Here is a 15,068-nt window from a genome sequence, read left to right as displayed (position 1 = left end):
TTACATATATATATATATACATATATATAAAACATTTAGTATGAAATTTTAAAAAAATTATAAATATTGATAGAACAAGTAGTACTGTACAAAGCAGAATAAAAATAAGTATATAAAAGAATTAAAAGAAAAATTTAAATTAAATGGTTACCCCAATAGAATAATACAAAAATGGAAAAGTAGAATTAATAATAGACATGAACAGACCAAACAACAAAACAAAGACGCCAACATAAAATATGTAGCTTTTCCTTATATCAAATGTCTTTTTTAAGAAATAAAGATTTTAACAAAGTAAATATAAAACTAGCTCCAATCTACGAAAAATTGCAAGAGTACAAAAATAAAGTTTGAGTAAGGTAAAAAGATGAAAGATTACAACTCCTATACAAAAAATTCGATTATTCACCTAACTGAAGATTTAGTGTACATTTTCTCATCAACAACACTTTCGGAGTTCGAAACTTTTCCCCCTACATAAACAATGTCTACATATATTTATTATATCCATTAATCAGACAAATTAAGTCAAACCTTTTTTTTTTGTTACAAATGGAAAGCAAATGACAAAAAATAAAACAACAGTGACCATACAAAAAAACAAATTAGAATATTAGCAAAAATAGCCATGAAAACTAAATTGTAATGCAAATTTCCATATTTGCATTACAATTTAATATCTACACAGATTGGTCTAAAAGCTCCCTTCATGTTGGCTTAAGTATCTGTATCTTCCTCCAAACTGACATATTTTGCCCAAAATATGTTAGACGGTACAGACACTTTCCACATATCTCCATCTATCAAGCTGAAGAATATGACTACCACCAAGCTATTCAGTGGGCCACTACACTACTAAACAAAACTCTGTCTATCAACATTTACAGTTATTCTCATGATGTCCTAAAAGATTGCAATAGCAATAAAATCGCATATATCCAGTACCATATTAAAAATCCTGTAAATAAGATAACTTTTATATATTTTCCAGGGCTTACTGGCAAACTTAGAAACGAAAAAGCCGACATTGAGGCTAAGTCAGCTGCAAAGAACACTGACTCGGACTACACTCGCATCCCTCTTTCACGCAGTAGCAGTCTTAAAAATTACATTTATAACAACGCTATGCAAAAGTGGAATCAACAATGGTTGAGCAGTAAAACTGGTAGAATAACAAGACTTTAATTTCCTAGTGTTGAATGTAGGTTCTCATCATTACTTAGAGATTTAACGTTTGCTACTACTCAACTACTTACTGAGCATGATAATTTTAGAAGCTACCTGGCGATGTATAACCGGGCAGAAACTGCTCCTTGCTTTTGCTCTACAGAAAACGTACATACCGTCGACCATATGATCTATCATTGTCCAATTTACGATCAAGACAGACTTATTATGAGATTAGAAATTTTTACACTTGGTTTCAGGTGGCCGTGTCCACTCGATAAGCTTGTTCAGAAACCACTGTCTGATGCTTTTTACAATTATGTTCAAAAAATATGGAAGAAAAGACTATTTCTAATTTCTAGTTTTACATTTTAGTTTTCACTAAAAGCCGAATACTAATTCACGTTTACTTTGAATACTAATACTAATTTATGTTTACTTTGTATCATGTATTTTGGTTTATGTATTTTTAGTGTTATACACCCATAGGAGTGGTGCACCTATTCTAATAAAAAACGAGAGAGAGAAACCACCACACGGCCTTTCTCCCATGACAAAAAATATGTAGAGTGTAATTCTGCTAGCTTTATTAGTCTATCACGTCACACGAGACAACGAGCGTTCTTAATAGAAACCGCCGAATTGAAGCCAAATTCAAAACGCCACCACTCAACGAGATCAAAAAATAAAAATAAGAATATTACGTAAGACGAGATCTATTACCCCCTACCCGAGTAAGAAATCGTAAGAAATCCTTGACCCCCACCCACCCCAAAATACTTTACGTAATTTATGGACGGCCCCTAAGGGACCTGCTAAGATAGACCAATCGACCTGTAGAGTATAATTCTCCTATCTTGTATATATGTATATATATACAGTAGAGCGTCGATTATCCGAAAGAATTCCAGTCGGCAAATTTACATTTTCGCCAGTGCTGTGGCGCTGCAATCTTTGGCTATGTCTTGGGCTACTCAAATATTTTACGTTTTTGATACTAAATTAACTTCTGAAGTGTAATTTTTTATTGTTTTTATATTTTTCAATATATTTATTTTGTTTGTACAAAATAAAAAAATAATTTTTAACGATACAATAGTCTTCGTTAGGCTTAACATCGACGAAAATTCAACGCGAAGCGACACGCAACGGAGAAAAATGTCAAGATGGAATAAATTAATATATTTTTTCGTACATAATCGGTTATCCGAAACACCGATCTTCCGAACAACGCCAGTCCCAACTGATTCGGATAATCGACGCTCTACTGTACCTTGTATATATATATGTAAGCCTCTGTGTAAATTTCCTAAGCAAATCAATAGTTGTGGAGTAAACTTCCTTCCTGTACACGATCTCTTCCCTCCCGAATCCGACCGCTTACTTACGCGACCGCTCGAGAGGCAGCAAAACCTTCTACGCTCATGTAGAGCAACAACGGTGTCAGTCCTGACGTAGACATCGCCGAACCGGTGCCGACCCTTCGGTCACAAGTTGGTTCTAACGAAGGCAGATAAAACCAAGTAAATGATGATTATGAAAAGACGACGTTACAATGATGCCATTGAGGAGTATATTAGAAAAACTATTTTTACATCCACAATTTCGCAGTCACATTAACTGACAAAAAAAGGTATTCGCGTCTTTCTTGATGTTCCTAAAAAGAACACATAACTGAGCCCCCAAATTCCTAGAATATTTGCGAATGCAAACATTCTAGGAATTTGGGGGCTCAGTTACAACAAAACAATCTTAGCGATTATGGCACAGACCGAAGGGACGGTTGTAAAGTGGGAAGAAGCGAACGGCATTAAGACAGTGCACTCTCCATCCATTGCGTTGGATATGGAAAATGTGGAGATTTGCGAAAGCAAAATAATAAGAAAACCGTTGCCTAAATGCTAGGGATGCTAATGCGCTTCCAACAGCCTGAATATATATAATAGAAAAAAATGGGACTTAAAAAACACTTAAATCATACATTGTTTGTGGTTAACTTTGTTTACTATGTTTTTATTTATTTATTTATTTTAATGCACGTAGTTCTTTTAATTTATTTTAAATTGTTTTTTGAATTTAATGATGTTACAAATTCGAAAGACAAACGTTCCATTTTGGAACATTTATACAGCTGTCCCTTGTTGACATCTTTGAAATCAGACATGCTCAGTAGTCCGACGCACCTCCGGTCAAGGTACCCATCCCCCGTTACGTGTCTGCTTGCACAGAAGCATGTCGCAACGTGAATCTCCTTATCCAATTCTTACACGATGACAACATTTCGTGTTTTCCGTGAGCAGTTCTGTTCGAACAGTTGGAGTAGGGAATATTGTAGGCTACTGCTAGCAATGCCAAATATGTAATCACTTTCGGTAATCCGACACCCCTTTGGTCCTGTTTTGGCTTGTCGGATTATCAAAGGACAGCTGTATTGTGTTCTAAAATCTGAGGATGATCTGCATTGAAAATTGGTTAAAAACGTTAGTGTAATAAAAAGGTTGGTGCTCAGCAAAATTTAGATAGTTTGGTGAATTGATGGGTTAAGTGAGTTAAGTCTTACAGAAGCCGAAGAATTAATTGACATACGTAACGATCGCACGTTAAGAGTGAAGCATTCAGAAATGTGTCTGAATTCATTTTGGATAACAATTATGAAGGAATAGCCCAATGTAGGGTTCAACATAGGGTTAATATTTTATTGCAGCTTTCCACGTTGTATTTGTTGCGTGAACTGGGATTTTCTGCATTCGTAAATATTAAAATAAAGAAGAGAGAAAGACTAAAGGTCCTTGAAAATAAGGTAAGAGTATGTCTCTCAAAAACATGACCTATATCAAAGAAAAATGCAAACACCATCAGGCGCATATTTCACATTGATTTCACATTTTATTACCAGACACCTTTATAATAACTTTCGTTTTGTATGTTTTGTGTTGTTTGGAAATAAAAGTTATTTAAAGTAAGTTAGTTTATTTTTTTCATATACGTTTCATCCTTCATATCTTTACTTACTAACTGTAAAAAGCAATTTGTAGCACTTGATCATCATGTGTACTAAAAATTCCAGGATCCAAAATATTTCACGACAATGCATATAACCTTTATGAACTTTATAAAATCATCTGCACACTATTTGTAACTCAAGTCCAATGTCAGAATACATTTTCAAAGGTAAAGATCATAAAGACAAGGCTAAGAAATTCGCTGTTTGAGGAGAATTTGGAATCATTAATGTCGCTATCCATTGAAAAGGAATTATTATTGATAGATGGATTGGATTAGAAGCAATCGTTGACAGATTCGCGCAATCATCTATTGAATTTAATTAATTGTTTAGTGGTAGGCTGCCATGAAATACGCTTTTAAAGTATGCTAATATATAAAATGGGTTAAATTCCAGATACGTATACCGTCATTGCGGCTCATCTCTGACTCCAGCAAACAAAAGGAAACAGTGGGGACGCACGTTCTAACCTAACCTAACCTATTCTAATAATTTGGTTGGTAATAATTATGGTAATTTATTAGAATAGGTTAGGTTAGGTTAGAACGTGTCCCCCCACTGTTTCCTTTCTTTTGTTTGCTGGAATCAGAGATGAGTCGCCATGATGGTATACGTATCTGGAATTTAACCATAAAATGTTCATTACAAGTAAACTATTTTAAAATATCATTTATTTAAAATTTTAAAAATTCAATTATAACAAATATGTATTTACATTAGTATCTACTGTATACTGCCAGTAATATTTACAATTACGTAACCTACACCGTAATTACTAAAAGTATAGACTACATTTATTTCGCAAAAATTTTAATCGTATCTTTTTCCGCTTATGTATTTTTTTAAAAAATTATTTATTTCTTATAAGAATGAAATGAGAGCGTTACCTTTTTGTCTTCTGGCATCCAATATTTTTAGATCCAGTCTGCTAGTACACATCATCGACACAAATCCTCAAATCGAAGAGTAATTTGCATATTAACGCGTAACTTTATCGGTAAATATTAAATGACATGTTTGATTTATTTAAAAAATAGTAATTCTGACTTTATAAACGAAAATATATTTTTAAAGTGGTATTGAAACAAATTAATCTTAATTAAATTTTACTCAATTCAAAGATATAATTATTTCATTTAGTTACTTATTCAAACTCATTTATGTCGTTTCATAAGCGACACGACAAAAGCGTAATTTTTATATACAGTAATTAATTAATAAAAAATAGAGGAGAAGGTGGTATTATGGAACCACCCCATTTCGAACTGATAATAAAGGCGAACTGTACCAGAATGTGGCTGAACTGAACTAGGCAGACATCCATAGCAAGGGGAAAACCCGTTTTACTTCAGTTTTAAACGGTTGTCGGTATTTAATCAGCAAATTTGTTTTTTTCAAAATTCACAAGTTTCGAATGCTAAGTGAATTTAATTATTTTTAAAATATAAATCGCGTAGTTGTAGGTTCACTGGTGCATGTATTCCGTTCCAGAGACTTAGGGGTACATATTAATCTGTGTGATGTTCACGTTTTTTAAATTTTGGTCTCGACAGACATAAGTTAATTCGAGATGGCGATGCGTGAAATACGGACCCCTTTGGTGCTTTTACAGTAATATGGAACTCAACTCCTCCGAACTCTCTCTTTGCAATCAGACATTCGTCCGGAGCAATTTGGGAAAAAGACACTAGGTAGAAAGTCTGAAAATATCGAAAAAGAGCTGCTGGAATATATATTGTTGATGGAGGTCATATTTTTCTATTATAAAAGCATTTTTGCGATAAAATACATTGGAGTAAATAATTTTGTAATTATTTAACATTTTTTGTCCTTTCCTATTTGTTTTTGGCTACATTAAAGCATTTTTTTGAAAATATACAGTAAGGTTCCATATTACCACCCGATTTTCTCTAAGCCTACTTTCGGACTTTTTGTACAAAAGTCTTCAAAAACCATACTTATAATTACACTAGCGAAAAATCCAATTAGGAACAATTAGTTTACTAGTTACCAGTACTTTCGCACAAAAAATGTGGGTGTAGCTATGATACCTTGTTTACAATTCACTAAAATGTAATTGGGGTTCCATAATACCACCTTCTCCTCTACTTTTATGAATGAGAAACTTTTTAATTGTAAGAAATTCGAAAAAATCTCTGTTTTGCCCGTTGCTGTTTCAAATCTGTTGAGCTTAATTCTAAATTTTTGATGATGAGTAAGAAAAAACTATATAATTTGACAAGAAATTTTATTTATTCAAATACAGTAGACCCCCTATAACACGGTAGATACGTTCCGTATTTTATGAATTCCATGTTGTACGAGTCACTTAAATACATGAGCCAATCACAGCCCGGCACATGTGCAGTTTAGGGACTATGGCTGTTTGAAAGGTTTTTTTTTTTAATAAAATTAATCGATTCTAACCTATTTTGACTCAACATTCCCAAAACTCGTATAATTTTTTGGGAATAATCCGTATAAACTATGCTATAAACAAAAAATTGTAGGATTACTTACTGAGTGTGCACCGTTCGACGATGTCATTGATTAAGCTTGTTTTCGTCGCGGAGCGGCGCATCGAATGGCGGGCGCATTTCCTGATAAGTTATTCTGCGAAAAATTTGCTGAACTTTGGAAACATCATTAATATAAATATAATTTTTATGGCCGTTAAATAATAAATAGTTTTTAGTAGGTCCGCTGCTCGTTTAAACTCAGCAGTTTGTGCAATATCCACTATTGGTCTAGATTCGACCAATCTTGTCGCGACACAAGTCGGCGATGACGTTTTACCGTATTATACGAGTCTCTTTTAGCGTGTTTATACGAATACGATCGCAATTTTTTGCCGTTTTATACGAATCCGTATTATATAAACCCGTGTTACAGGGGGTCTACTGTACCAACATACTACTATCATATGTCTTACATGTGACATTAATTACTTTGTTCTTTTCTTTTATAATATTTATTCGTATTTTGTGAATTTACTACTGCCCTTGAGAAAATCAAAATGAAAATATTATTCATTTAATTAGTTCTAATTTGTTTTCTTCAGATTTTAATAAATCGAATTCTACGATGTTTTGTACCTACGATGTTTGATACTGTATATATAATTATATATTAACTTAATTTATTGTAACTTTATTATAATTATATATATACTTTCCACCGTCTAGCGCTACACTACAGAGAGTTTAGGCGAGCTATCGTCTGTACAGTATGTAAATTAGGTACCGTAAGTCTAATACAGTACTGTAATTTTATACATTTCTTGTGAAAGAAACATTTCTTATTCAACGGCGATTAAAATTATTTATATTAATGATGTCTCCAAAGTTCAGCGAAGTTTTCACAGAAAAATAACATCAGAAATCGTGGCCGCGGTTTGCTGAGCTGTTCCGCGACGAAAACAAGCTTGAGCAATGGCGATGTCGAATGGTGCACACTCGGTAAGTAATCCTACAATTTTTTGTTTATAGCGTAGTTTATACGGATTATTTCCAAAAATATATATATATATATATATACGTATTTTGGAAATGTTGAGTCAGATTAGTCTAGAATCGATTAATTTTTTGGAAGAAAACCTTTCAAACAGCCATAGTCCGTAAACTTCACACGTGTCAGGCTGTGATTGGCTGTGATTCCTACAAAATTGATTCATAAAGAACGGAACGTATCTACCGTCTTATAGGGAGATCGACTGTATTTATATCTTAGTTTTCTAGGAATATATATTTTATGTTGCGTACAGGTGGTTATTTCGTGATACCTTGGGTAATTTCGTGAGAGGGTCCTTTAGCCTATATATTTAGCCGCAATTTGAAAAAATTGTAGACCTATTTAGCCCACTGTCGTTTGTCTGTATGTCAGGCTGTCTGACTGTCCTTTCTTAATCTCGAAAGCAGAGTTGAATAGATAAAACAAGACACCAGGCATGGAAAACCTAGGGACAGAAAGCCCCATTTACAGGGCTGTGGAGTCGGTGTGGAGTCGGAGTCGTGGAGTTTTGATGTTTTAGCTGGAGTCGGAGTCGGAGTCGTGGAGTTTTGGTGTTTTAGCAGGAGTCGGAGTCGGAGTCGGATGATAAGGAAAAGTCGGAGTCGGAGTCGGTAGATTTTTACGCGACTCCACAGCCCTGCCCATTTAACTATATAATAACTTCTGATGCAAACCGAAAATCACGTTATTTCATTAAGAAATTTTTCTCCTGAAAGAAGTTAGACAGACTTCTCAATTGATAACAGGAAAAGTATAATGTACAGGAGCAAGCCACTACTAATTTGAGGTGGGAACATGTATTTTAAATTAAATAAATTAAAATTATGATTAAAAGTTTCAGTCCGGCATTGTAACCATGTCACAATAAATAATTGCTCTATATATTGAACACTTTCAATCCTCGCGACTTTAAAAAAATTTATATTTTTAACGTGGAAGATATTTTGATGGCATTTCGAGTAATAATTTTGTGATGCATTGGTTATTTTATCGTTCCTCATTTTGGGCCTAGCAGATACTCAACATATATTCAACTAACATTATCTGTAAGTTATACATATAATTATTTTATTTCTCTAATCGACGATAATTAATTATTAAATAGTCCTTGTGTTTGATATTTTTAGAATTTCACAGCGAAAGCTAAAGAATGTTGTCCAAATAGACAAGGAAATTTAAACACACAGTACAATAAAAAAAAAATAATAATAACTGCGTGTTTAAATATATCTTCAGTTCTTAGTTTATTGAAATGTCAGAGAATAATTCACTTACCATCAATATTTTGTTTGTAAATTTAAGATAAACTCGTCTGTTTGGAGACGAATTTTATCCTAATTTTCAAGTTTTCTTTTTCTTACAATAAATATCGTTTTGCTAACAGTTAAAAAATGACAGTTTACTCAAACGAACAAAATTTTCAAATTTAATATATTCCACTCTATCTGCAAGCGAAATTTCAAATTTCATCTTACATTACTTATTTTATTAAGATGAATTTAAAAGTATCACGAAATTACCAATGTTTACTCTATATACTATATAATGTAAATAATGTATGGGCCTTGACTTCATTTTTTACAAATAAATTTACGGAAAAGCATTAAACCTTGTTTATTTACAAAATTTTAATGAATTTTGTTTCTTTCTTTCGATAATCCCATTCTGAAATAATGCTTGTCCTGCTAGTAATAGTTATATAAAATTTCTTTAAGAACAACTACACAGTTAATGAAATACCGTAACAGATAGCGCTATCAAAATTTTAAATGTTGGCGGGGAAGTTGAGCAACTCGTTGCTGGTTTATTTGCATTGCAAAACAGTACTAGGTGACTACAAAGGAATTTCTTTACCTTTTGTTGGCAAATGCACAATAATGAACCACCTTTTCTGTTTTGATACGTAATGGTCTACCAGAGATGAACTCTACCTAGTATGTTATACAGTACAACAAAATCAGTCCCTAGTTCATCTTATTTCCTGGATTGCTATAAGAGTCAGTTTATACAGTGGGTGATCGGTTAATGAACATAATCCGTTCCAAAACTTTGTTCGTTAACCAATTATCGATTTACCATAGGTTTTTATGGGAATTTGATTAATTCGTTCTGGATACCCCCAAAAATAAAAAATATATACTTTCTTACTACGTTTATTTATATGTAATAATACAAATACATTTATACACAGTCTTGCATTTTTATTAGTCATGTTTTTTCCGTTAAACAATCTATCTGTCGATTGCGTTTCTCTCTTTTTCATAAGTAATTAATAGCATTGTAATTGTAGAGATACCTAATCCTATTAACCTCAACCTGATTTGGACGCCATTTTAAGACCGCTGTTCTGACATCCTCCCACTTCTACAAAAGATCTTTAATAACAGATATCGGCATTAATCCTCTTTTTCAGAAGAAAACATATCTCGCTGAGTTTCTTGGTGTTCTTCATTCAAGAGTTCTTGGCGTTCTGTCATCAGATCAGTTTCCATTATGAGCTCTTCAATGTTCTTTAAACAAAAATCACATCTGAGAAATAAACTGCTCGAGTCTTCTTGATTATACTGTATAATATAACTAAGCCCAGCAACATCAGACATCTGCCCACTCACTCTCTAGTGGGCAGATGTCCTTTGCCATTATACTTTCGAAAATAAAAACAGACGCAAAACTTAACGACTGCCTGCCTGACAGTCTCGCGAATACTATAAAAGAATTGTTTGTCAGAAAAATAAAAGGCTAGAATTACAAGGGAGAGTTTCAAAGTTCGGAGGAATATTATCCGATCAGTATATACCGGGTTGAGCGTCGATGTCTCCCGCGCTCCGAAAAGTTTCGAATTGTTGCCTGAAGATGAGACCAATAGGTATTCATTCTTTTACGCCGCCACTTCTCGTTCTGCGAGGTGTTCGTTAACCAATTATCCACTCTTCTAGAGTATTTCGAAATTCTTTAGACTTTTAGTTTGGTACCTGGAACCTTTGGGGCCTACAAACTGTAGCTCAGTCCATTATTTCATAGTCTAAGTATATCTATAATCAATTCTCTTAATCATTGGCCAAGGTTTTATAACAAGAGTTGAGTATAGAGCTAATTATCTTGCAAAAAACTAACAATCCTAAGATATAGGACTACGGTATCTCACTTGGATTCTTTGATCTGTTTAACCTGGGTGATCATACCACTAGCTAAGCTACCACTGTAATAGTTAGTCAATCTGATAGTATAATATAGTAATAAATAACGTACTTAAATCAATACATATCAATATTATCGACGATGTTTGCTATTCACTTCATGTATTTGATTACATCTGCAAAGTTTATTTCAGCATGTACAACTATATAATGCAAGGGGACAAAGTTTCAAACACCCCTGATAAAGTCCGAGTTTAAAATCTTAAGTAAAACAGTATGAATTCTGTTTATTCAACTGCATTATTATATTTAAAAGATGATGATGATGATGATGGCATCATCTATTCTATATGTCAATATATTTAAAGAATATTTTTAAAAAACAAATAAGAGATATTTGTGTTAAAATAGAACCATGCATTATTAGGTAAACAGACATTAAATGCAAAAGCATATCTTTGTATTGTATTTTGCTTGCATCACCACAAAGAACAAACTTCATCACTAATGTTTTGGCTCCTTTAATTGGTGGCAAAGCCATCTGGATTCTGCTCCAATGCAGACATCCATATACTGTATTTATCTATTAAAAAATTGTGAAGTCTTAGGATATACTTGAATAATAGATTAAATTACAAAGAGAGAAAATATTTGTTTATTGTGTGGAATGAAAATTTTTTTTTTATAAAAAATTACAACAAAAATTTGTAAATTAATAAGTTTATTGCACCCCTCCTTCTTTGCACTATTACTAGATATATCTTGAATATTGCATTTACATTGTTGTTATACAATATATTGCTAATATTAGGACATAAAAATTATTTTGGTAACAAAGCACAGCATATCTCATGGTGCCACATTAGCTTATTAATATATATATTTATAAATATAACCCTTGTAGCTTTATTAATATTAAAATATGAATTTTTATATTTGGAAGAAAATGGAAGATATGATATACAAAAAATTCTGCATTTTGATAATGTAAAATCACATTTGGCACAACTCTCACATAACTATGTAATTATAAATTACAAGGTATGTGTGTCAAAAATGAGCCTCAAAGCAAATTTAAGCTGATTTTGTATAAAACTATTTTGACAATATTCTCATAGTCTACCATTAAATAATAATGGTAGCTACTTATGCTATATTTATCTCAATGAATATCATTTATATTGCATAGTAATTTTTGTACTAGCATTTTTTGAAGTTATAATTCAATATTAGTATATTATAAGTCTAGCTATTATTGCATTATTATTTAACAGATTCAAAAAGTACTAGAATTGCTTGAATTTCTTCTTGGTCTTGGACTAAAAAAAAGTAAATAAATTATTAATAAAATTCAGATTGCTTTAATAAGTTTTATATAAAATGTATTTACCTTGGTGGAGGTGTACTTGGAGAACCTTTTGTTGGAAGACTGGATCGACTTGAAGAAACTGTCCTACTTCTTCGTGTTCTCAGAGATGAATACTGAAAATTATTTGAATGAATAACAAATTTATATTTTGAGGAAATTAGGAATTGTCTTTATATGAAGTTCAAGAAAGTTACCATTTATCCAATTACATATAGGCTCATTTCCTTCTTGAACACTGGTTTTATTCAATGTACTGTACATTATATACAAGGTATATAATCATTTATGGCTTTTAATTGTGTACTGAAATGAGGACTGAATAAAACCTGTGCTCAAAATGCCTTTGTTCATTGATGGTGTAATAAGTCTAGTGAAAAAGAAAAGCCGTCTTAGCGTTTGAAGTCAATTCTTATTTATCAAATTAATTAAACTGAGACTGAATTTCATATAAATATGTACCATTATGCAGAATAAATGTATATCGTAATCTAATCATTTCACTAATATGATTAGCAATCTTTTATTATTATTTATTACACAAGTTTGCCTGAACCTGATTTATTTCTCATTTCAACTTAGTTTGTATAAGATAGAAATCCCTGAAATATTACAGAGGTTGCAGCCAACATTTTCACCACGAAAACATGAATGTCGGACATTCAGTGCCGCCATCCTGTAAGCCTAGAAGTTTGACAATGGCATTTGGAACATCAAACATGATTCCACTGACGTTCCAAATGCCACCATCAAACTTCTAAGCATACAGGATGGCGGTGCTGAATGTCCAATTCACGTTTTTGCAATGAAAACATGAAAATATTAGCACAGAATTTTACACCAAGGTCAAAAGCTTAAAATTCTCTGCAAACATCTTAAAATCCACTTTATTTTCAAGATCTGGCTTACCAGTAAAAAGTACAGTACTTTTCAAATTTTGCACCAAAGTACTAATACAGTACTAAAAATGCCACTTACTGTACTGTATATAAGCTTTGCCTAAGTAGGCCCTACTGTAATAAATGTAAGCAATCTTGACAGAAGCATAAAAATTAAAAAGTTGTAAAGCAAGTCTTTCGAATGTGAGATGGAATTTGGAATTTTTACCGATTATTTTACCGACTATTTGTCGATTAATTGTCTTGTATTTGCTTAAAATCTAATTAAATTTTCCTTTAACTTAAAGTGAAACCTAATGGAAAAAAAACTTTTTGTTTATGTTTGACATAAACATCCGTTCAATTCGAAACTAATCCCGCATTCCAACTCCAAAGTTGATAGTTAGCATGGTCCCGGGAACAACTCTGACCCATCTGTGTACCTTTTACCTCACAACAATCAACCACGTGACCATTCTCCCACGCCGATCTTATAAAAACCCCTTCCTTCCCCTTCTCAGGGAGTTGTTCCAGAGCAGGTGCCAGGAGCCGATAACTTTAAACATAGTGTCCTTTTTAATCAGTGAACTTTCCTAAATCATTGATTCAAATATTTAACCAGTGAACTCTCCTAATCAGTGAACTTTCCTAACCAGTGAATTTTCCTAATTCAAAGAGTGGATAAGTTTCCTCAGTGGATAACAGATCAAGAGGTATGGAAGCAATTATTGTAAGCTCTCTCTCGGTCTCTCCGCGTTTTAGGGACACGAACTAGACGATGTACTACCCGAACTTGCATTAATAAATTGTTAATTTTCCTTATGTTACATCTGGCCTCCTCATTTACTCGTATATTGCCTGTCGTCTCACCGACGCACTCCTCCCTCCGCCACTCGACCCAAAACATTAGAGCCCGTTACTGAGGGAAAAAGACTCTTTCCACCCATCCTGACAGTGAAAGGGTTTAACAACCTTCCCGCTTCACCATAATATATCAATTACACGATATTTTTCCCTCACATCTCATGTCAATGACCATGCAATGTGCAGCAAAAGTTTTTTAAATTGAAAGAGAGGTTTATCTCTTTACATATCTGATTTATCACAAAATGAAACAAATTATATCACTTAAACAATATGATTTAAAAAAAAATTTTAAGAACAAACAAATGATACTCATTGATAGTGTTTTTCCAAATGTTAATGAAAGAAAGTTACACACCAAGAAGACATTGGTATCATCCTTATGTTCATTGGAATGGAATGAAATGAAATTTTATTACTTTGTTCTACAGGAAATTCTCTTTGCCATTTTGTAGGACTTCCTCTTGTCTGAAGGCATACAGACATTGTGACATCACATTGGACATGCCAAGGAAGTGTGACAAAGACCTTTCTGAGAAACAGTATCTATGTGGAGGCAAGCATTATCTTGTTAGATAATAGCTGTTTTCAGCTGTGTCATGAAAGGCAATGCAAAATAATACAGGGTTTCCTGATTGTACCACTTATTAATGTTGATGTGAGATCCTGGGCTGTTTTATAATTAGTTATAAAATTTATTTTTAATAAAAGAGACAAGGAAATAACCAATCCGAATTTTTCTTCACTACTTCTTGGGTTGAGTAACCATCTCAGGAAAGAGTTTTGTTAGAACATGTCCAAAACTGGCAATATCGGATGGAGAGATTATTGACAAGATTCTGACAAAGATAGTCTACTTATGGAATCAGAAAGGAAGTGTTAACAGGAACTAGACCACCTTGTATGATCTTTTGGAGGCCCTTTTAGTCATCCAACTCCTGTGAAGCAGTTCAATCTCAATGAGTTGTCCAAGTAAATCTCCTCAAATTCAAGCCTGTCATCTGATCTAATTGTCATTGTTCAATTGACCAGTCAGTGCCTCTACCAATTGACTTTTCATAGTTCACTCACCATTTGAACTAAGGCTTAATCTTCTAATGCTGGTATATCAACAAGGTAAATATCTACTTGCGGCAAATTGT

At 33.0% G+C, this 15,068-nt stretch overlaps 1 protein-coding gene across 1 annotated transcript in view; it reads right to left on the bottom strand.

Moving 5' to 3' along the window:
* Positions 1-11,519: 11,519 nt before the first annotated feature.
* Positions 11,520-15,068, bottom strand: part of LOC111641372 (KN motif and ankyrin repeat domain-containing protein 1-like) — a 56,231-nt gene continuing 52,682 nt past the window's right edge. The window contains exons 16-17 of the mRNA XM_023387529.1: positions 12,209-12,300; positions 11,520-12,137 (exon numbers count right to left, since the gene is read on the bottom strand). Of these exons, the coding sequence (XP_023243297.1) occupies positions 12,095-12,137; positions 12,209-12,300 (135 nt within the window). The 3' untranslated portion in view covers positions 11,520-12,094. The remainder of the gene's footprint in view (positions 12,138-12,208; positions 12,301-15,068) is intronic.

The sequence above is a fragment of the Centruroides sculpturatus genome, unplaced genomic scaffold, assembly GCF_000671375.1.
Source record: "Centruroides sculpturatus isolate CEXI.00-Female unplaced genomic scaffold, Cexi_2.0 scaffold196, whole genome shotgun sequence".
NCBI classification, from domain to species: domain Eukaryota; kingdom Metazoa; phylum Arthropoda; class Arachnida; order Scorpiones; family Buthidae; genus Centruroides; species Centruroides sculpturatus.
Note: the sequence above shows the minus strand (reverse complement) of the source record. Positions and strands in the feature narration are given on the sequence as shown.